The sequence below is a fragment of the Rhipicephalus sanguineus genome, chromosome 11, assembly GCF_013339695.2.
Source record: "Rhipicephalus sanguineus isolate Rsan-2018 chromosome 11, BIME_Rsan_1.4, whole genome shotgun sequence".
Lineage (NCBI taxonomy): Eukaryota > Metazoa > Arthropoda > Arachnida > Ixodida > Ixodidae > Rhipicephalus > Rhipicephalus sanguineus.
Window position 1 is genome coordinate 36,885,585 of NC_051186.1, and position 22,610 is coordinate 36,908,194.

The window sequence follows — 22,610 nt, forward strand, 5'->3', positions numbered from 1 at the left end:
ATATTCCTACTCGCCCAGTTTGCTACCTTATGACCTTTAAAGGGGCCTCGCAACACTTTTTCAACACGGTTAGAAAATGTGTCCAATCGGTAGTTGAGGCTCCTGACAACACGCGAGCCAAACATTATAGCGCAGTACATGGCCTGGAATTTACAATTAATTCTCAGTCAGCTAAAAATTGCTCCATCTTCTCTCTACAAATAATACCATACACTCAAATAATAGCGCCATATACCCAAATTTACAGCTATTGGCTGATTAACCATCGTTGGCTGCGTAGTTAGTGCGCCCGCCACGGCAGGCCACCACGTGCCTGCGCGCGCTCTCGCAATTTTCCTGAATGTTGGCCGCGCGTTCAGAAAAAAAAAAGAAAATAAAAAGTGCTCAAGGTCATTATGCGCGCGTGAAGTGACTTCTTTTCCCTGTGCCATCCCTCCCTGCTTAGCTTCCAGTGTGTTTGTCAGGACGAGAGAACAGAGAAAGCAATGACAGCGTGTGACAAATCTCTGCAACTGCGCTCGTATTTGATGGATTCTAAACATTTTTGCGGTGCTCGACTCATGAAGCAATAAACTTCTTTAGAGAAGCCATTCGATGGTTACTTGGAAAAGTGTTGCAGGGGCCCTTTAAATGCTGCGCAGCGGGCGAAAGACAAAACAAGACCGGCAAACTGCGGCATTCCACAACACCGACTATCAAATCTCATCAGTTGGCACCAGCTGTGTTCCCCACACTACTTCATGACAAGGTCCTCTGCAAAGCTGCGGATCAAGACCTCACCTTCTCGAGCTGACGCAACGTGGCCGGGCGCTCTTTCAGCTTGCGAATGCTAAGCACAATCTTGTGACGTGCTCCTTTAGTCACGCTCTTCGAAAGAAAACAGCATCCGGAATGCATGAAACAGAGGAAATGCGTGATGAGCTCAAGAGAAACAACAAACAACAATTCAGTGACGATTTTACGATGAACAAGGGAGAAAGGCATAGCACTACCCTTAATTACTACCTTCAATTACAGTAACTCCTCATTATAACAAAATAGCTTTACTCGAAATATTGCTTTATTCGAAATTTCTTCCGGTACCGACCCAAACGCATGCATATTAAGCAGCATTACTTGAAGTGCACGAAGAGCTTGAGTGGCGAGCGGAAGCGTCATCGAGCAAACGCAACCCTTTTACGCATGCAATCTCAAATTAATGCCACCGACGTTTCATGCGGGCACAGAACAGGCCACAAAAGTACCAAAACCACGTCCAATGACCACCTAGTAACGGGTACTAAGTGAGTGCTCAGTGCTCCCAGCTGTTTATGTACTGCAGAGCGAATGGGAGCTGTCAAATTTCATGGTGCTCAAACTGTTAATCTCGGTCATAATCGCACCACTGGTGTCTCCACTGATAGAATCTAAACGAAAATACAATTTTCCTGGCGCTGTGCGGCACCAGGAAACCGTGGTGTCTTGGATGCCGAAAAGTGGCCAAAAGAGAGCAGGCTGACTAGCGTGATTTTTCACCTGAATAATGTTTTGCTTCACTGAATTCATTGTGTTTTGACTTCCTTGCAGTTGTAGCGCAGTTAAAGCTCAACTGCTGTAACTTTTTCTCGAGTGGTCACTTATATTGAAATACCGCTAATACCAAATTTTTTTCGCCATCCCACTGACTTTGCTATAATGAGGGATTACTGTACTTAAAAAAGCAGTTGTCCAACTGCAGCCAGAATTTAGTCAACACTGGCTACCACTGGCCACCGTCAGCAATCACTAGCCAACAGTCAGCCAACACTTGTCAAGTCTAATTATCATTAGCCAACTGTTTGGCAACACTGGCTTAGTGCCAGCCAACATAAGCCAGCAATGGCAATGCAAGAGGTAATACAGAAAAATTACTTTTACACGAAAATTCTTGGGAAGCATAGCGTCTTGTTCATTCGGGAACTAGACATATTGGGGAGTTAGCTTTGAAAGCAGAATGATTTGGGAATAGGACAGTCAATAACTTGTCGTTCTTGAAAGACTACATACACAATAGTGCCGCCTCCTTTTTTTTTTGTGCATGTGTTATAGGAAGATCCAGAATTTCAAAACCACATAAAAAAAACAGCATGCCTCACCCTGAGTAATTTGCAAATAGATTTTCTACAACCATTGTGTTTCACTTCCAAAACATTGTCCTCAGCATCAAGAGACACAAGGTGGTCACGCGAGACCAGAAATCACGACATTTCGTCACACGCTACAGCTCACTCAGTTGCCTCCTAGGCAGGATTCACGCAGCTGTCAAATGCCGAGTCACAACAGTCGCAACATCAAAGTTGGCTGTGATGAAGCGTTTTATCACAGTATTTTTATTCAAAAATGTGAAGCCAATAACATTCCAAGCGTTGGCCGACACCATTGGCATGCCATAAATTGGGAAAGACTACAATAGTAAATGCTGTTTCGTGCGGGACGCCGGTGTCGTGACAATGACATCTGACACCAACGTTTGAAATTTTACGTTCGTTATACGCAGCAGGTTGCTACTCAAAGTGATGACCAATGCAGTAGCGTTGCCAACGATCGGCATGCAGAAGCAAGTGTCAAAACGCCACATTGTGCTGCTCTCCTGTGACCACCTTCTCAGTCGTGATGTGACAGAGAATGTCCTCGCTGGGGAACGAAACCGCAAGCTGGCAGCACAAAAGTTGCACTGCATAATTCCAGTTGCCACAAGACATGGTGGCACATTTTCTATGCCTTTACATTATTCAATGCTGAAAATGAATAGCTGAAATATCACATTCGTGCCCCTTTAACGTATTCAAGGTCTGCACAGGGTTGCCAGGTTGGGCTATAAATAGCCAAATTGGGCTACTTTTTTGTGGACTTGGCGGGATTTTTTGTCGTTGGCTATTTGGCTACTTTTGGGCTATTACCTGCCTTCGCTTCAAACGCTTGTTTTCCAGTGCCCTTTCTCCTCTTTAGTGGTGGTTGTGCCCCAAGTTCGTTGTGAATCAAGTGTTTACGTACACAGTTATCTTTACTTCACTCTTTCTACTATCCTTTACCTGTGCGTTCGCATTCTTTAGGTATCAGCAGCCTCCACCAGACAATTACGGTAGTCAGTAATAATGAATCTATTCCCTGCCTTTTAAGGCGAAGCTTCCTTTACCGGGTTTCACGATGCTGCTGAGTTGTTCCTTCTCATGGCGAATAAATTTGTGGATTTAAATTTAAAGTGTACATGATAGCACGCACGAAGTAACTTGGAGCCTCGTAACGTTTTTCTGTGCTATGCCTACTATCACCAGATTTTACGCATCGCCGTTGATTTTAAAGGATATAATTTACCGCTTTACTTTAGCTTAGCTTGATATGGATTTCAACACATGCTCTGAATGTGATCCGCATCGTTTAGCTTTAGTTATTCGCTTTAAACCACGGCCGCTACATAAAAAAACGTAGCGGCCGTGAAATACCAAACGAGAAATTACTAAAAACATTCGTCTCCTCCATGGGGTTCTACATTCCTTTGACTACAATCCTCACATTGTGTCGTCACTTCAAAGAAAACAAATTAATAAAAAGCCACAAGAAAACAGAAATTCTAGCAAATAAAGTGACATTTCCTATTTCTACTACCTGCACCACACACGCGATCTTGCAAGCAGCAGCACAATTGGAGACATGTATCAACTCTCTCTGTATAAATTATAATAAATAGAAACCTTTATTTTATATTTCCTCTCTTTGGCTATTTTGGGCTATTTTATATTAATTACGTTGGGCTACTTTTGGGCTATTAACGGGCGGAAATTTGGCGGGTAGCTCTCCGAGTACCTGGCAACCCTGGGTCTGCACCTTTGGGTGCGGCAGTGCTTCACAAGAAATGAAAAACTGCAGAGCAGGGCACAGGCCACACACTGTATCACTTTCATTTTTACTGAAGCACTGCATATACCCGAAGATGAATACCTTTAACTCTTTCGTTACCAGGCCTATTCAAATCGATCACCGGTGATCGACGAAAAAAGCTGCCGATTTCGACGCGTTAAAAATTTTTCCCGTGCATGCTGCAGCATCTCGCGTTTAGTTCTGGGACTGCTCTTCTACAATCCGTTTAAATTTTCCCGCTCTGACAACGTTGCGATTTTTGACGAAGTTTTTCGCGAACGAATGCGCATGTGTTACTGGAAAAGGGGGCGTGGCTGCCACACTCGAGAAAAAAATGCGCAGCTCATGTTTGTGCTCCGTTATTATCAACATTTTGGTATCAAACGATTCCTAAGAAGTCAATTATCAAATTGTGTCGTCAGTTTTGCGAGGTAATAAATTTTGGCTGTGATAAATACATGAAAACGACACCTGCTACTCACTAGCGAGCTTTGCTTCAGAGTTTGCGCAATATTATTCAAATACAGCTCGTTTCTGAAGGTCCGTCGCGTCTCTAACTTGTTGATCTGGCCTTTTTAGCCAGTTTGCAGCAGTTTTGGTTTCGTTTCTCTTTATCTACGCGAGAGGGGCGCATCGGGCGTTAGCGTCGGCGCGCGCGGCAATCTCTCGGCCGCTCCCATGGCGTTGTCAACCCGCGGGGCTGTGTCGCGGGAAATACGTTCCGCTGGAAAGCGTGCTCAACGCGCTCACGAATTTAGTGAAGCTGAGTCGAGCTATGAGTCCGAAGACGACACCAGCTCATCTTCAAGCGCTGACAGCGACGATGCTTCGAGCCAGCCCGGGCCATCCTCAGCTGTGTACCGATAAGTTTCGTTTTCGGCCTTGAGCGGTCTCGTCCGTTGGAAGCGCTTATCTGCCGATCTCGGTGCACGACCTTTGAGATGTCCTGGTTATCTGCACGATACGCACAGCGCTTGGACAGGATGTGCTGCCGCCGGCAGCCAGAAAGCTTTATTTCACCAAGAAGGCCGCCCGGCGCGCATCTCGGCCGGGCACACCGGAGCAGCGCAAAACGTTTCACGACGGCGCGCGATTTTTTTTTACTGTTTTTTACAGCAGAGGTCATCAGGACCATCCGCGAAAATACCAACAAATATGCTTGGATGCATATCTTGGGCCTTCTGACGTATGCCGAAAAAGATGCCCACGTATGCCAAAAAAAGCGCAGCACCACCCCAAAAAGATGCCGAAAAGGAAAAACTGCCGCAAGTGCTATGAGGAACGCAAAGTTGAAAAAAAAAAAAAAAAAAAAAAAACGAACGTTCTTTGTGAAACCTGTGGCGTCTACCTGTGCTTCACCGCATGGCACGAGCGGTGAAGCAGTTTTCGGTCTGCAGTATTTTTGATCTGTGTGAAAAATGGCTTTATGCAGATTGTTTATTTTTCTTTTAGAATATTCCTAGATCATTTCCCTTCAAAATGTATATTTTGAATTTTGTTTGTTCGTAATATTTTTGTAGATATTGTGTTTTGTTTGTACTGTTTTTCTCAAGTTCCTGCAAAAGTGGTAGATTTCAGATTTTTTATAAGTTTTGTAACATCTTTTTTGTTTTGAAACTTGTATTATCTATAAAGAGCAATTCATTATGCACAATTTGGTGTGCTGCAATGTTACCTAGAGCATTATTTATACTAGCAATAAATTTCTTCCTCAGACCTATAAAAAATGGCCATTTTCATGCGGTAACGAAAGAGTTAAAGGGATACTAAAGCAAAAGAGTGAATCGGTTTAGATTGAAAAATCTTACTTTGAAAACCTGAATGTCAATAATTCCCCCATCATAGCTTTGTAGTATACTAGGGGATAAAATCAAGGCCAAAGTCTGATTTTTAAATATCACAACTAAATCTTCACGCGTGACGTCGCAGATTTCAAAGTGTAATTTACTAATACGAAAAAAAAAATGCTTTTTTCTTTAGTGTCCTTCTAAACTCACTCAGCCAGTTTTCTATCCTAATGTTAGAGGCTGCCAGGCATAGCGACCTCTAACGTTAGGATTGAAAACTTTCTGCCAGGCAGAACTGAGGAAGGGTGGCTGCCCACGCTGTTCAATCGCTAAACAGAAGCATGTTGAAAGGAAATTAAAACAGAAAGAAATAAGGAGGAAGTGAAAAAAAGCGTCTCCTGCACCTGGGCCTCCAGTTTCTCCTCGGTGAGGTTCATCATCTCCTCGTAGCTCATGTTGGCAAACAGGTAGGCATACTTGTGCAGTCGGAGGCTCTTCAGCCAGCTGGGCACATCTGCAAGCATCCAGCAGTAGAGATATGAAGCTACTGTAGCGCTTGCAACACTGGCATGGGCATTCTGAGGACCAACTAAAATGGCATGTAGATATGCATTAATAAAAAAAACGCACTTCACCCACACACATTTCCCTTCCTATGTACTACATTTGCCATCTCACTTCCAGAGAATTCGATTCAGTTTTATAGAAACGAAGTGCTTGCTGCAGTGTGATGAATGTTATTCACAAAATATTATGATGATTTATGACGTAGTGTGTACCTTGCAAGTGTACTTATAGTAGCTGCAGCAAGAGTTTACAACACAATTGTCTCTAGAAAGGCTGTTCTCCCAGCTTTCGCAGTGACTGTGCTGCGTGTTCCACGCAGGGGCCTGGCATTTGTTTTATTAGCCTATTTGATTCTACATGTCTTGAAACAACTAAAAAAATTATTTAAAGCCGCTTTATGCGCAAGATACAAGCAAAATTTTTTTCAATATGCAGAGGATTGCCTTGAGGGAACTGCACCATAGAAAGAGCCCTAACCTTTCCAGTCTTCGGTGCAGAAAATGTCTCCGAAATTTAAAAAAATACGAAGCGCAGGGACAAGCAAGCCCGCGAGAATAAACATTGGATGCGCAGCTGGGAGTTTGTTTACACTGTTCTCTGCTGATACGTCAAGACGCTGCCACTGCTATCCAAATCCGATGATTTCGAGAAAATATGCTGCTCTGAGAACTGAAATTCTTCTTCATTCCACAAAACTTCGGCAAACAAGAATTTTCTTCTTTTTTTCGAACACAGATGTTGCCAGCACAAGCGCGCCGCTTGCGCACAGGGAAGGACGCCATTTTCTAATTCTGGCTATCGGAGTCAAGTTCTTTTTCAACCAAAATACATGCTTTGAGTGCATTTTTAGATTTTTAACGCGCCATCTGTTGAAGCCAAAGAGAGAACTCAGCAAAATGAATCCGGATAGCTTAACTGCAGCGCCCCAAATACCAGTTTCAGCATGAAAGAGCCCAGCTCATCTTCTGTAAGTGTGGTACAAACCGTGTGGACAAGCTCAGCTCATCTTCGGCATGGAAAGGGTTCGAGATGCCTAGCAGCGATTTCTCTTTCTTTCTTTTTCTTTTTTTTAACTGTCTTCTGCAGCACTAGCGTGTGTGTAGTACTGAGTACTGAGGTGAACACAAGGAAAATTCTAAAAATTGGCACAAAAGCTGAAGTTATTAGCGCTCAAAGTTTAAAACCGAAGCAGACGACAAAAAAGCAATGTTCCCTTTCGCATTTCACTCTGCCATCGGCGTTAGTGGTTGCTTCCAACCCACGCATGCTTCTTACAGCAATATACTGGAAGTCTCGCCTCCCAGCAACCATTGCACAGTGCACAGAATATCAAGTTAGTATTGTTTTGCAAATATATTTAAAAACAGAAACCCTATCATATCTGGTAAAGTATAAAAAAATTAAAGCCAGTTCCATGCCTGTGTAATCTGAGTAAACAGCAGAACTGGCAAGCAAGTGCCACCGCTTGGCCAACGCAGATTGAGTTCTTTATTCCTTCTTGATCTGCTCCTTTTGGATGTGAAGCATCTTATAGCGGAGTTCAATCCGGCGGTGGTGGTGGTGGTGTGCGGCGTGACCACCCTTACTGCGCATGCGCAAACCTTCTCCACTCCCCCTCTCCCCTCCCCTCTCCACATCACCTCGCCCCTTTCCTTCCCCTTTCCCTTTCCCATCCCCTCTCCCTCCTTATCCCCTTTCCTTTCCCATCCCCTCTCCCTCCCTCCTTACCTGAACATCAGTCCTTCTGACCCTCACTTCCCTTTCTCACCCCTTGCTAAACTACACTATATTAGGCTATGCCATGCTTTACCCTCTCCCCTCCTCCTGCCACTCGCATCACTCCTCCTTACCCTCACTTTCCTTTTCCACCCCCTTGCTATACTAAACTATCCATGGCTATGCTATGCTAGGAGTTGCTTAGAACATGCCCGGTTTCTGTGGTGCATACCCGCTTTACCTTCTCCCCTCCTTCTTTCCTTCCTCCTCACCCTCACTTCCCTTTCCCATTCCCTAGCTGTCCTATAATATGCATGGCTATGCTATGCTAGGAGCTGCTTGGCACATACCAGCTTTCTGCTGGTCACACGAGAAAACAGCTCTGCTGTTAAAAATGTTTCTATAGTATGGCCTAACTGGGACCACACCGATGTAACATCAAACTTGGCTTGTCAAGCCAATCAAAATGCGCAGACACTGGTGTCACGGTGGCATGTCCGAACATCACTTACAATGGCAAAACTCGCCGTCATATGTCACTGCAGTCAGAGCAGAAGGTGGTTCCTCCGTTCAAATAAAATTACAACTACTCTATTTTTGGCATTCCAACTTGTGTTCTCATGTTGCTGCATTCCACAGTACCAGAAGCAATAAAAACGACAGGCTTAACTTAAACTTCTATATAACAAGTTATCAGGTTTAACAAACATGATATGTGGACAAGGATATCCTGAATCATTTGATATGAGAAACATGGATATGATGAATTATCGTCTAAAGAACATGATACACAACAAATTCTGATATAATGGATATGCACATAACACATTATACCCCCTATATTGAACACTGACAGAACGAACTGTTTGACATACAGTTGAACCCGCATATATCAAACCTACAGATAACGAATTACAGTAGATTTGTTAAATGGAACCTGAAGGCAACAGTAAAATCTGTTCCGCTTGACAGGAGTTCCATTCACTGAGAGATGAACAGTGCAGAATTCAAGTACGAAACCAATGATATTACGTTTAAGCAGCAGTTCCGTTTAAAGAGATTCCTGTTTGCTGAGTCTACTGTATTGTGTATATCAAACAGTTGTAAAATCCCCTTGAAAATATTTTGGATATATAAAATATTATATATATCAAATTACAAATATATAGAACATTTTGTGATCCCCTTCAGATTCGATATATCTGGGTAAGACTGTGCCAGTCGAGAATATAAAAATTGTTGCATACACAGAACACAATACTATATGAATATGTATACAGTTGAACCCGTTTATAACGAACTCGAAAGTGTCGCGAAAAGTGGTCGTTATATCAGTAGTTCGTTGTATATGGACTCGCCCTTAAAAACATGCGCTTAGCGGCCAAGCCGTTTTTTTTTTCTTTGCACTTTTATTAAAGTGTAACAACCCCTTCGGTGACAAGCTAAGCCTTTTCGCGTCGTGAAGCGACGCCCGCTGCGTGCTCACGAGTGAATTAACCGCCTTTGCAATCAGCTGACATCATTTCACCGAAGCGCGGTACCGCGACGTGGAGCCGATCATCCCTGGCTAGTTGCGTGCAGCATGTCGCCTACTCTGCTCGCGGAGTCACTGCCGGGCCGCTTGCTGTATGCCGTATGCGCGCGTTTGTACGTTCTTCGTGCTTGCTTCACTCCGGACCGTGCACGGGTGCGGCAAGTAGCCTGTTCGGTCAACGCGGCGAAAACAAGCATTTTGCGAGCAACGCGCACTCGACATTTCCGCGATGCTCTCGCGGCCCTGCACGATAATGCGCGGCGCACTTCAGTTGTCACCTAGTCAAACACGCAGTATACGCTCGCTGTCAGTGCATCGACGTTTCTCGGTGCCCGCGCCGCTCAACAACAGCGAGCTACTTTCGCTTCTCCAAAGCGACGCGCACTTTAAAGCGGTCTCGCCCGACGCGGCGGCGGCGAACTTGCGAACGGCAGCATGGCGCGCTCGTACCGCCGTCAATCCGCAGTGTACGGCGTACGCCACACGCGCAGCCGAGCAGATATCTACAGATGACTGTGATAAGGTTGTCGGCTATAAGTCATAATGGCACGTTCATCGACGGCCGCCACCTCGCCTTCGCTCTTTTCTTATGCTTATCCGCGAAGGCATCGCCGCAATCACGCGGAAGTCGTAATCACCGATCGACCGGTCTCTGCCGTTACCGTAAAGACAGACGACCTTTTGCGACGAGTTTCGGGACGCAGTGAACCTTTTTGCGATGGAAAGTTATCGCGGTTATCACTTTTTGCATTTATGCCTTCTTGCGTTCCAAAGGCATTGTTTGGAGAGAACGGCGTCGGGAAAGGTTACCGTGCGAAATCTGACCGCAAGGCTTCATGCTGCCTACTATTTTTTCTTCCTCACTGCCATTCTGCCACTGAAGAAAAAGGCTGGAAAGTGAGTGACCTCGCTCGCAGCTTCCGAAATCTGCGTGCGGCGCTCGCCGATCTGGGATATCTTAGTCGCAAGTAAACTGGCGCGAGGCACGCGCGAGCGCGCGCCCCTGTCACGCTTTAGAAGGAATGTTTTAACTTTTTTTCGCTTCGTGTGCGCTATATTTTTTACCGCGATCGTGTCTGAAGTGTTCGTTGTAAAAGTAGGAGGCTTTGAAAAATGTTCGCTATATGTGGACGCAGCTTCAATGGTTAGCATAGGAAAATCGTAAGTGCACCCAAATATGGTCGTTATAACCAATAGATCGTTATATGTGGGATCGTTATAAGTGGGTTCGACTGTATAACGAATTATGCAATAGAATGAAAACAAAATACAAACATGAAAGTAATCATCATGCATAACCAGCATAGCTGTTAAACTAGTCCTATGGAACTCTCCAAGGTGGAGGAAGGGTTATGAAAGGGAATGTTTGCCATCCACCCATTGGCAGTCCTTACAGATTTCCTCGTAACTTTGAGCTAGGAATGGGCAGACGCCAATATTCCCTTTCCTAGAAAGGAAACGCATGATGAATGCTGTTTGCATTATGTTTCCTTTATAGTAGGTGCTCTAGGCACTATTTCCTTTGAAGAATTAGTGGGTAGAAAAAAGATATCAAACACAGTAACACAATGCTGGAAAAGAAGCCTTTTGGGTTCATATGCGGTACGTCACGAAATTGTGACAGCGGGTTACAAGAGGCTAATCTGCGGCATTAAATGCCGCGAAGTGGCGCTACACAGCAACTGACACTTCAACTTTTCTTCCCGGTGGTACTGCACAGCTAACCTTTGCCGCAGAGGCTTTGGATTAGGTGAGGAGCAGCTGGTCATGGCATGCAATGCATGCAAAGTCAACGACGCACACAAGTGACACAGCACACCACAGGAACAGAAAGCATCCGCGAGGCAGTAACGTGCACCGGCGAGACAAGAAGAGTTGGTAAAGGACTCAAGTACCGCAAAGGCACTTGCCCTTCATGCCAGAGCCATCCAGGTTGAAACCCGGCTGGCCCTGGTCCTCGGTGCCGTGACCTTCCGAACCGGAGGACGCCCCGCTGCTCTGTGGGGACAGGGGCGGGCCTATGGTCTCGGCTTCGTGCGGCGGGCCGGGGGGAGGGCCACACCGCCAGTCCACCTGCGGAGAGCGTAGGCAAAAGTCCGTAGAGCAACTCGTGCAACCTTGGCCAGCCAATTCCCAACAACATCTAAAAAACTGCACGTTAAAGTGGGACAGTCAGACAAACAAGAGTGCAATGTTCATGTCAGTCTGACTGAAAACATGCAAATGTGCTCCACACCCAAACGTTCTCCACACATGTATGTTCTTCCCAGCTACACAGCTGAAAAGCCATTGCCACAGCAAAAAAACATGGCTGATCCCTCCGTCATAGGAATCGGTATAACACGAAAGTGAAACATGTCCTCACAGAACTAGCACTTATTGTGTAGTGATATATGAGAGCTCATACAATGCTAATTGGTGTTTGGCAGATATAGCCCCATTTGACGTGGATGCACCCACTTTGACCCCTAGTGGCACATCCCCATCGCAACGACTAACGCCCACGATCACGATTTAGCCATTGTGGTAGCCGAAGTTGTTAACATATACCTGGACACAGCGTATCGCGAATCCCATGCAAAGACGACATCAACAAGCACATAATAAACACCGATACTCAAAACGGCACGGTATGTGTTCCTGAGTAATAGGGTAATCTACACCTGTGCTTATGCATACACTACCACACAGCGCTTCAGAAACACGGGAGGCAGAGGTTCGTAGCTTGAGCCGCAAATGCACGCAGGCATTCCACGTCCCGCTGGCCTCTTTCTCGCTCCACCAAGGAAGGGCATTCGCCCGTCGACATCGCGGCCTTTCTGCAGCGTTTATTGCAGCAGTTTTATCAGTTTTTTCTTTCTCATCTGTTAGCGTCTATTTTATCGACGTCATATCCGTGACGGAAATATGTAACTGAAGTTTTGGTGGACCCAGGCATAAAACATTTTCATGTTAAAACAAAAACAGAACGAGAAATATGGGAATACCGAGCGATCAGCAAGAAAAGAAACACGTAAGAAAGTGAATGCCGCTGTGATGGCCCACAGTGTCATCACAGCGTGACTGTCATTTCTCATATTTCAACGTCCTAGCATCATCACATATACAAGCGGGTTCACTAACAGTACTAAAAACATCCATAGTTCAAGCCACATACGTCTACACTTCATTGTTTTCTGTAGTTTCCCCTTTGTTCCCTCATTGCAATACAGTAGAATCTCATTAAACGGAACCTGAAGGGACCAGGAAAATATGTTTCATTTAACAGGGGTTTCGTTTACCAAGAGAAGAGGGGTGCAGAATTCGGATACGAAACCAATCATATCAGAGGCAGTTCCGTTTAATTAAGCCACAGTGCCGTTTAACCGATTTCTGTTTACCGAGAGTCTACTGTACTATGAGTGACATAATCATAAATGTCCCCCCAAGTAGCCCCATTCATTGCATTAGCAAACATGACATGCAGCATCATGTCCTGTATGTTTCGTGGCTTTTTTTTTTTTTAAAGTTCTATTTTGACACTATCACTTACTTCCAAAGCCTGCAATACCAACCAACTAACCCATCTTTTCTCTTACTACTAGGGGTGTGCGAATATTCGAAATTTCGAATATTTTTTGAATAGTGTTTGCTATTCGATTCGATTCACACTGAAATTTTACCATTAGAATTATTCGAACTTCCCAAAAACAAATACAGTCAACGTCCGATTGAAAGTGACCCCTTCAGATTTTCAATATGCTTCACCTCATCACACCCCTGTATTACGGCAAAGCTGCCTTTCACGCTCCGTTACGGTCGAACTTGGCCAAACACAACGTCCGATTGGAAGTGGTCCCTAGATTTTCAATATGCTTGACCTCATCACACCCCCGTATTGCGGCAAAGCTGCCTTTCAAGCTCCGTTACGGTCGAACTTGGGCAAGAGACAGTCAACGTCCGTTTGGAAGTGGTCCCTAGATTTTTCAATATGCTTCACCTCATCACACCCCCGTATTGCGGCAAAGCTGCCTTTCAAGCTCCGCTACGGTCGCAAATGTATTAACTCAAGAAAACGCTGGTTCCAATATGGAGATGAAAGATGTGGCAGAGTTGGGGGCTCAATTAATACTGTTTTGGACCTGAAATTTGGGCAGGAAGTCCGAAAAATCGGACGCCGAAGCTTTTTAGCATCCGAAATTTCAGATGTTCTTATATATCTACGTCTACGAGGCAGATTTGGAACTCCGGACTTGAAGGGAGCACACCCTTGTCCACCACATCAGTTGGGCTTCCACAGAAGTTGAAAGAGGAGGAGAGGATGAGGAAATGGCATCCCTGCCTATCACGTGTAAAGTGTTGTTGGCAACACTTTTGTTGCACCAAATCATGTACATAAATACAATTCGGCCTCTACATTGCCTCACTCTTGATAAGAAAGACAACTATGAAATATGACCCCACCAGCACTTCATCAACCTAGCGAAAAGAAACACTTTCATGTTGCGATCTCACAAGATCATACTTAGGGATTCTCTGCAACTTTTTTCTGCAATTTCACTTCGAAGTATTCTAAAAATGTTTGAGAAATATTCGAAAATATTAGAAAATTATTCGATTTGATTCGCACTGAACTTTTATTATTCGAATTCGCTTCGCACCCAAAATTTTGCTATTCGCACAGCTCTACTTACTACTACTAATACTATGACGATAACGGACAGGGTAGACTAAAACAGCTTCACTGTACAGCAAGTGAGTAGTAATGTGCGATTTCCTGGTGGTCCGAATGACTCACCGAGGTGGGGTGAGATCCAAGCAGTCGCCCTGGCCCGAAGCCCTGCTGTGCCTGCGACAGCTGCTGGTGCAGGGACGTGGTGGAGCATGGTGGTGTCAGGCTGCTGCTTCGCTTGAGCATTGGCTGGGAGAGCGACTGGCCTGCAGTGCAACAAGACACTGCTTCAATCTAAGAGACAGGACAGCGTCCTGAACTTTCTTTATGAACATCCCCATAGCGACCGACAGGTAGATCGGCAGTGAAGAGACAGGTAGAGTAGACGCATGTAGAAACAGACAGACAGATGGGAACAGATCGAGTAGAGACAGGCAGACAGGTAGAGTAGAGACAGGCAGAGTACATACAGGTACACAGGTAGGCACAGGTAGAGCAGACAGGCAGACAGGTAGAGATAGGCAGAGTACAGACAGACAAACAGACAGAGTAGAAACGGGTAGACGGGTAGAAGCTGGTAAAGAAAGCTAGAGTAGACCGGCAGAGTAGAGACAGGCAGACGACCGGAGTAGATACAGACAGGCAGAGTAGAGACAAGCAGACAGAAGAGGCAGGCAGAAAACTGGAGACAGCTGGTGTAGAGACAAGCAGACAGGTAGAGTAGAGAGAGGCAGACATATAGACAGATTTAGCAGACAGGCAGGTGGACTAGAGACACCAGACAGACACAAGAGAAAAACAGACAGATAGATACAGGTAAAGAGGAATTTAGGATAAGAGCGTTAAAATCTTCCTAGGGCAGGTACAAAATTGGCACTTTCGAATGGAGATGATGTGCGTTAAACATATTCGCTGTACCCTAAGCACCATCAAGCCAGACACTGCTGCTTCTAGAACTGCTTCCACAGAAACCATTGGGTTTTGGTGCACTTAAGGCGACCAGTCAAGTTCTGATAACATCGGCGACCATCGATTTCACGAGTGAATAAAGCAAGTTTAGTTTCATAGTGATGCACTGGCACCAGACAGGACCTTCGGTTCAAACGAATGGTAAATCTAACTATTCTAGTTTACAAGCTAAGAAGAAATATCAGCTTTGCCCACAGCCATCGCTGTCCCTCCCACAGAGAATTTGCATAAATGCTTCGTTCAATAGCACTTACTCGTTTTCGATACCTCAAGCACTTCTCAATTGTTTTGGATAGTTGACTTTCCCATGCAGGCATACATTTGTGTCGCTGGTTTTAGGTTGGAAACTTGCACGTCCTGGTAAATTTCATTGGGGATTCTGACATCGCTGCTCAGCCAAACAATGTTTTAGGCATTAATGAGGAACCTTTAACTTGTTTATTTTGCATAGTATTTACGTTAGCAGAGAAGAAGTACTTAGGGTTCAAGCGGAAACTGACTAGCACGACTGTCTTTTACAGGTGAAGGGTAAGTGCCCTGCGCTTCAGTGGGCGGAGCTGATACTTTTTTTCTTGGGTTGTAACCGAGCATAAACTGAGTTGAATCAGCCCAAGTTTATCGAATACAGTCCAGAACTTTTGAATGAGCAGGCACGGATCCGTCCAACTGACCAGCAGGCGCATAAGTGGACAGGTTGCTCGGGTGCAGTGCCATGTGGCTGGAGTCGAGACCGGGAGGCAAGGAGCCACCCGCAGTGCCCAGCGGTGCCAGTCCGAATCCATTCAGGTCGCTGCCCCCATAGTGGTGCTGCTGCTGATGGTGATGGTGGTGGTGACCGTTAAGGGAGCCTAGGCCGTCGACGGCCGCCCACGAATCGAGGCTGCTCGTCGGGGGCCGCCCAGCGGCCAGGCTGCCTCCGCCGTCGTCCAGACCGGCTGTGCCGTTCAGGGGCTCGGCACCACCGCCTCCGTGTTCTTGGTACCTGCCAAAGAAGCCAGACACCACACTCAGCGAGGCCTCCTTTGGACCAGTTCCTTCCGCTCTTTATCGGCCCTCCTATCGAGCAACCAGTATTCGGTCGCGGGCATAGGTTGGCAAAAGAATTGGAGCCCACTCAGACTCACTCAAGAAATATATTTTGCTTTGAGGGCCCACTCGAGACTTAGACTCACCAAAATTTTTCTCAACTGGACTCACTTAGACTCAGACTCACTAACATATTACTCAGCCAGACTCACTCAGACTTAGACTGACAGCTTGACTCGAGTTTGAGTGAGCCTGAGTGAGTTGACTCATGAGTCAGTCCGTTTGCATAAAATTAGCTTTTTCGATCGTGGTGTCAATGCTCTTTAATGCTGATACCTCACATAATCAGTGCTTTACAGCACACCTTTTGATCTTGTACCTTCAAATACGAGTTATCAGTGGTTTCAATCCAGTAAGGACGTTTTTATGAAATATGAGACTCACACGAAATACTTTCATCAAGAACTTCCAATGAAAGAGTTTGGGAGGGGGGAGGGGCATGGCACCCCCCACCCTTAATCTCTGATCAATAAATATTGAGGTGGCACATGAACGCTAGTTCACTGAGATATATGTGAACAGACTTGAGTATAAACGTAAGCCGATCTAAAGCCGATAGTAATACTGAAGGTGGGTACGTAGAACCATAGGTAGGTAATAAAAGCTGGAGCTCACTCAGACTCACTCAAGAAATATATTTTGTGCTTAGGCCTCACTAGGTCTCAGACTCACTAAGTTTCCTCAACCGGGCTCACTTGAACTCAAACTTGCCAAAATATTACTCACCAGGACTCATTCAGACTCAGACTCATGGCCCGATCTGAGTCTGAGTGAGTCGACTCATGGGTGAGTTTGCCGACCTATGGTCACAAAACATTAGTGACTATACTCGGTTACAACCTAAGAAAGAAGTGTGAGCTCCGTCCCCAGAACCGCAGCACACCTGCCTTTCATCTGTGAAAGACAGTTGTGCTCGCAGGTTTCTGCCCCACCATAAGTACTTTTTCTTGACTAATGTAAATACTAGACATATTAAGAGTTAAAAGTTCATCGTTACAACCTAAAATGTTACGTTTAGCTGAGCAGCGATGTCAATATCCTCAATGAAATTTACAAGGATGTTCAAGTTTCCGACCTAAAACCAGCGACACAAACCTGTCTGTACGGAAAAGTCAACTATCTGAAACACCCGAGAAGTGCTTGACATCACGAAAATGAGTATAAGCGCTATTGGATGGAGCATTTATTGAAATCCTCTGCGGGAGAGACGTCGATGTCTGTGGACGGAGCTGACATTTTTTCTTAGGTTGTAACCGACTATATAGTAACGATCACACTATAGTCAGTTACAGCCTCAGAATAAATGTATGCTCCGCCCACAGCCATCGATGTCCCTCCCAGACAGAATTTGCATAAATGCCCCATCCGATTGGAATTGCTTATTTACATGACATCAAGCACCTCTCAAGCATATCAGGTAGGTGACTTTCCCATAGAAGCACATGTTCAGGACGCTAGTTTTCGGTAAAAAATTTGAGCTTCCTCGCAAATTTCAGCAAAGATTCTGACTTCCCTGCTCGTCCAAACATAACAGTTTAACAAGGGACGATGAACTTTTAATTTAGATAGTTTACATTGACAAATATACTGCATAGTAGTCACATTACCAGCAAAAAAGCACTTATGGTTAGAACGGAAACCACTCTCTTGCACAGATGAATGACAGGAGTGCAGCAGTAGTGGGGGTGCGGAGCTTATAATTATTTACATTGCAACTGACTATAGTATTGGTCACAGGACATTTGTGACTAACCGAAAGAATACAGTTAAACCTCAATATAATGATGTCGGCAAAAATTGGCAATTCGCTTTGTTATATCGAAACAATGTTAAATTGAAACTGGAATCACCTTCCTGCAATGAAAGAACCTGCCACCTTCATACAGTGAAAGCTCGTTAATTCACACCTCATTAATTCGAAATTTTGGATAATTCGAAATGGTCGCCGCAGTCCGGTCCGCAGTGCATAGGAGACCATGTGTAAAACGATTCGTTAATTCGAACAGAAATTGCCGCCTCTACGGATAATTCGAAGCGCGCGCCACCGAGCGTCATCATCGTCAAACACTAGTGGAAGCTTTTACGGCCGAACGATAGGTGGCACGACCGGTTTTTTCGAGCTTCAAGTGGCCTCCGAGCAAAGGGCGAGCAAAGTATGGCCTCCGAAATCCAGGGAGCAATTTTTTTTTTCCGTAGCCCTCCCGCTATCTCAGCGCCTGGCGCCACTTGTATACGCGGGACCCGCGGGACGCTGAGGAGTCGGCGGAGTAGTCCTAGCAATCCTAGGCCGCACCCGGCAGCGTCACTTTGTTCCTCGAGCACGTTGTTCGTTCACGCCGTCAAGCCGTCTTATTCCGCATCGAAGTTGCAAGATGCCGCGGGGAAACTACTGCGCGAAGACTGTCAAGGAGAAGGTGGAGATTTTGCGAGAGGTTGACCAAGAGAACTCGAGCAAATACGAAATTGCAAGGAAGCACAGCATACCTCCGAGCACGTTGTCAACCTACATACGCAACAGGACGGCCATTGAAAACGCCTATGAATCCGAGGATTTTGGCGCCAGTCGAACAAGGCTAAGGACAGCGAAGTTCCCGGAACTGGAGTCAGCTTTGATTATCTGGGTTAAAGAAATGAGAGCCCAGAGTATCGCATTGAGCGGCCCTATCATCATGGCCAAGGCAGCCGATTTCGCCCTGCGCTTGGACACTGAAGACTTTGTCGCCTCCGAGGGATGGTTTCATCGTTTCAGGGAGCGGCACAATCTCGTATTCCGCACGTTATCCGGCAAGGCAAAGGAAGTGGACGCCGAAACATGCGCTACTTGGAGAAGCGACACCCTGCAGCAGTACTTGGAGAGCTACTCACCACAGGATGTGTTTAACGCTGACGAGACAGCGTTATTTTTCAAGTTGCAGCCAGACAAGACGATCACCTACAAGGGAGACAGCTGTGCCGGCGGCAAGCGCAGCAAAGAGCGTGTCACTGTTCTGGTCGCCGCAAATATGACCGGTACGGAAAAGGTCCCCCTTTTTGTGATTGGCAAAGTACTCAAGCCACGGTGCTTCAAAAACATTCGGTCACTGCCGACAGAGTACGCCGCAAACAAGAAAGCCTGGATGACAGGTGACCTATTCAGGAAGTGGCTACTGAAATTCGACAGGCGAATGGAACTGGGCGGCAGACGCGTTCTTCTTGTCGTCGACAACTGTTCGGCGCACAAAGTCGACGTTGAGCTGAGAGCAACAAAGTTAGTGTTCCTTCCAGCAAATACGACTGCGGCCCTACAGCCAATGGACCAGGGTGTGATAAGGAACATCAAGTGCTTTTATAGGTGTCACATGCTGGAGAGAATGATTTTGTGCGCGGGCGACAGGAAGGACTTCGGCATTACGCTGCTCACTGCCATGCACATGTTGGTGCGCGCATGGGAACAGGTGACCGCGACCACAATCGCAAACTGTTTCCGCCACAGTGGACTTGCAGCTGGAAGTGCGCAGGATAATTGTGACGTCGACGTGGACGGGGCTGAGGAGCTCATGCCAGTGGCATTGCGCGACACTCTTCGGGGCATACGTTTTGCCGATTATGTTGAAGTTGACACCGGTGCATCGGTGTGTGGTGCCCTGACTGATGAGGACATTATCGCTCAAGTAGCCGGTGCGCAGCCTGTTGCTGAAGAGCCAGAAGGTGAGGAAGACGAAGATGACGAAGCGCCTGTGCGCCCGTCAGCTTCTGCGGTGATGGAGGCACTTAATGTGGCCCGTCTCTTCTTCAGCTTTGAAGAGGGTGAAGAGGATTCCCTGCGCCGCGTCCGCGCGCTGGAACAGAGAGCCGCAGCTGTGGCATTCAGAGAAAAGAAGCAGATGGTCATCACCGACTTTTTTGGCCAATAAATATTTTTCGTGCCCGCACCCCCGAAATCCACCCATTTTTGCTCACTTTCATTATTTCGAATTTTGTTTAATTCGAAATTGCTCAGCGTTCCCGTGGAATTCGAATTAACGAGCTTTTACTGTAGTTGCAGTTAATGATACAGTCGCCGACCGATAAATTGGACACCGATAATTCCGACATGCTCGGTAATTCAGACAGTCATGCGGCACCGTCGATGATCCCATAGAAGTAATGTTTAAAGACGACCGATATTTCGAACAGCTGCGAGATCTACATTCGATAATCCGGACCGTGTCCGCGACTGTCGCGCACGCCGAACCGCCAGCCATCATCTCCTCCTGCACCCGTACCATACAAAGTATGGCCTCAGAGATCAAAACGAAGGTAACTGGTGATCTATGAGGCTTTATTTTGATTGCTAGTTTATGCCTCAGAGATTTGTGATTGGAAATGCCAATCTGTGAGGCACTTGTCAACTGTGGGAAATCGTATCGACATCTCGAACATCCTACATTCCGGTTCCTGTATCTCCGCGCAGCGCTATCGCCGCCATTCTGTTGAATGCGTCTGCGGTAAAGCGTTTTACACGCGTTCATTTTTATCTTGAGACTTGCTTTATTTTACGCTCTGCTGTCTCAAAAGATCTGAGTTAAATGATGCCAACGGTGCCCTCACAGCCAGCGCCGAAGGCCGCGCCGACGACAACGAAACGCGGCAGATACAGTCAACTGCAGATTTTTCAGACGCCCAATTTTCCGCACATGCTCGAAAATTCGGACGCTTTCGCGGCACTGTCACCAGCCCCATAGACGTCAATGGTCAAGAACGTCGGAAATTTCGGACGCTAAAACTCTTCGGCGTCCGATTTTTCGGACTTTCTGCCCAAATTGCAGGTCCAAAAGGCAATAATTGAAGCCCCCACCTCTGCCACGTCTATCATCTCGTAGGTTCGAACCAGCGCTTTCGCGAGTCGACCTGCTTGCGACAGTAGCAGAGTCCGAAAGTCAACTTTGTCGCGACGCCGACGTGTTATGGGGTGAAGCGGACTGGAAATTCAAAGGGGCCGCTATCACGGCGCCGTGCGGCTATGTCTTTACGGATAAGCAGTGGAAATGCACGGAGGCGTGATGGCGGCAGGTGGCAAACGCGCCAGTACGGCTCAATTGCTGACAAGCCTTACGATAAGCATCTTCAGTCAACTGCTCGATAGTGCATGTGGCCTGGTGCAGTTGCATGCTAGTGCATGCATTTAATAGGCGAGAACCCAAACGCGCCGCCATTCATGCTGCCTCTTTGTGCGACCGCTAAGTGCGCCGCACAGACGCGTTGCCTTCACGAACGAAACCAGCTCGTCATCGTACAGTGATCACATTACACTGGCGGAGATACAGGCGGACTTGGTTGAACGTAAGCGGGAAGTGCGGGCAGCAACGCATTGACAACTTTTTTCGGCCGCCGGGACCCTGAAGTGTCAATAAAAGTGTTTTTTTTTTCTGATGCATTCGTTTTTTCGGACATTCGATAATTCGGACTTATTTACGTTCCCCGTGGAGTCCGAATTATCGGTCGTCGACTGTATATTGTTAAACCACTCCTCTCTGTAATGCGACCGGGCCCTGAGAGTATGAAAATAAATAAATAAATAAATAAATAAATAAGTAAGTTCACCCTTTTAAGCTAAGTGTAGTTGCCAATGGCTTCTTTTTCTACATGGGAAGCGCCAGAAGAATGGTTAATACAGCTGTAAAAAAATTTATTTCAATTATGCGAAAAAAAATATTTTCTTGAACCTGAGATCCGGTGACCGCGGATTGATGCTGCGCCGGCAAAGAAGTCACCTTCACAGCAGCAGAACATCACTTGAGAAACCGAAAGAAATTTAGTTCCAATGCAGCGTGACAATGTTGGATAAGCGTTCGCAAAAACTGCGTGCAACTCAGCCATATGACGACTAGAAGCGGAAGTTTAAATTTATCGCCTCAATCTTCCTCTGGGGCAGTACTGAAACATTGTTATAGTGAAATCATGGATAACACGATTCGTTATATTGAGATTCAAAATACTTGGCATTCTACAGGCTTGAAGTTGTGAACAATGAAATACTTCATTATATCGAGTTTTACCTGTTATTCAGAAATGCATCTCAACTTGACACCATAAATTGACACGAGTGCCTGAAGATGGATTGTAGGGACTGAGGCTTGCCCATCGCCATTGCGCGGGTTTTTAGCCTATTTCTGCCTTCCGCATGTCATATCATGACACTCCCCTCCTCCACGGTCCTACGGCGCTGGGCGAGCAGGGGCAACGTTAACCTCCCTCAACCCCGGTGCCAGTTCTCGACGGTGGCGTCTCGCAAGACGTTCTGTGCGGCGAGGGAGTGAGAATCTCTCTGGACAGCGAGGGGTAAGCACGTCTTTTCTTTCCCGTCTGTCAGCTACTTTGTTCTTGGGTTGGGGCTCACTCGGACGGAGTTCGCCAACGGTGCCTTGCACCCGCGGCGGACGCTTACCTTTCGTTGCCCTTTTCG

The 22,610-nt window shown here is 46.2% G+C and overlaps 1 protein-coding gene across 1 annotated transcript in view; it reads right to left on the minus strand.

Moving 5' to 3' along the window:
* Positions 1-22,610, minus strand: part of LOC119374528 (protein Smaug homolog 1) — a gene marked incomplete in the record, with an annotated part of 61,123 nt that overhangs the window by 12,799 nt on the left and 25,714 nt on the right. Inside the window, 5 exon segments of the mRNA XM_037644665.2 lie at positions 781-867; positions 6,068-6,177; positions 11,391-11,553; positions 14,258-14,397; positions 15,772-16,082. Of these exon segments, the coding sequence (XP_037500593.1) occupies positions 781-867; positions 6,068-6,177; positions 11,391-11,553; positions 14,258-14,397; positions 15,772-16,082 (811 nt within the window).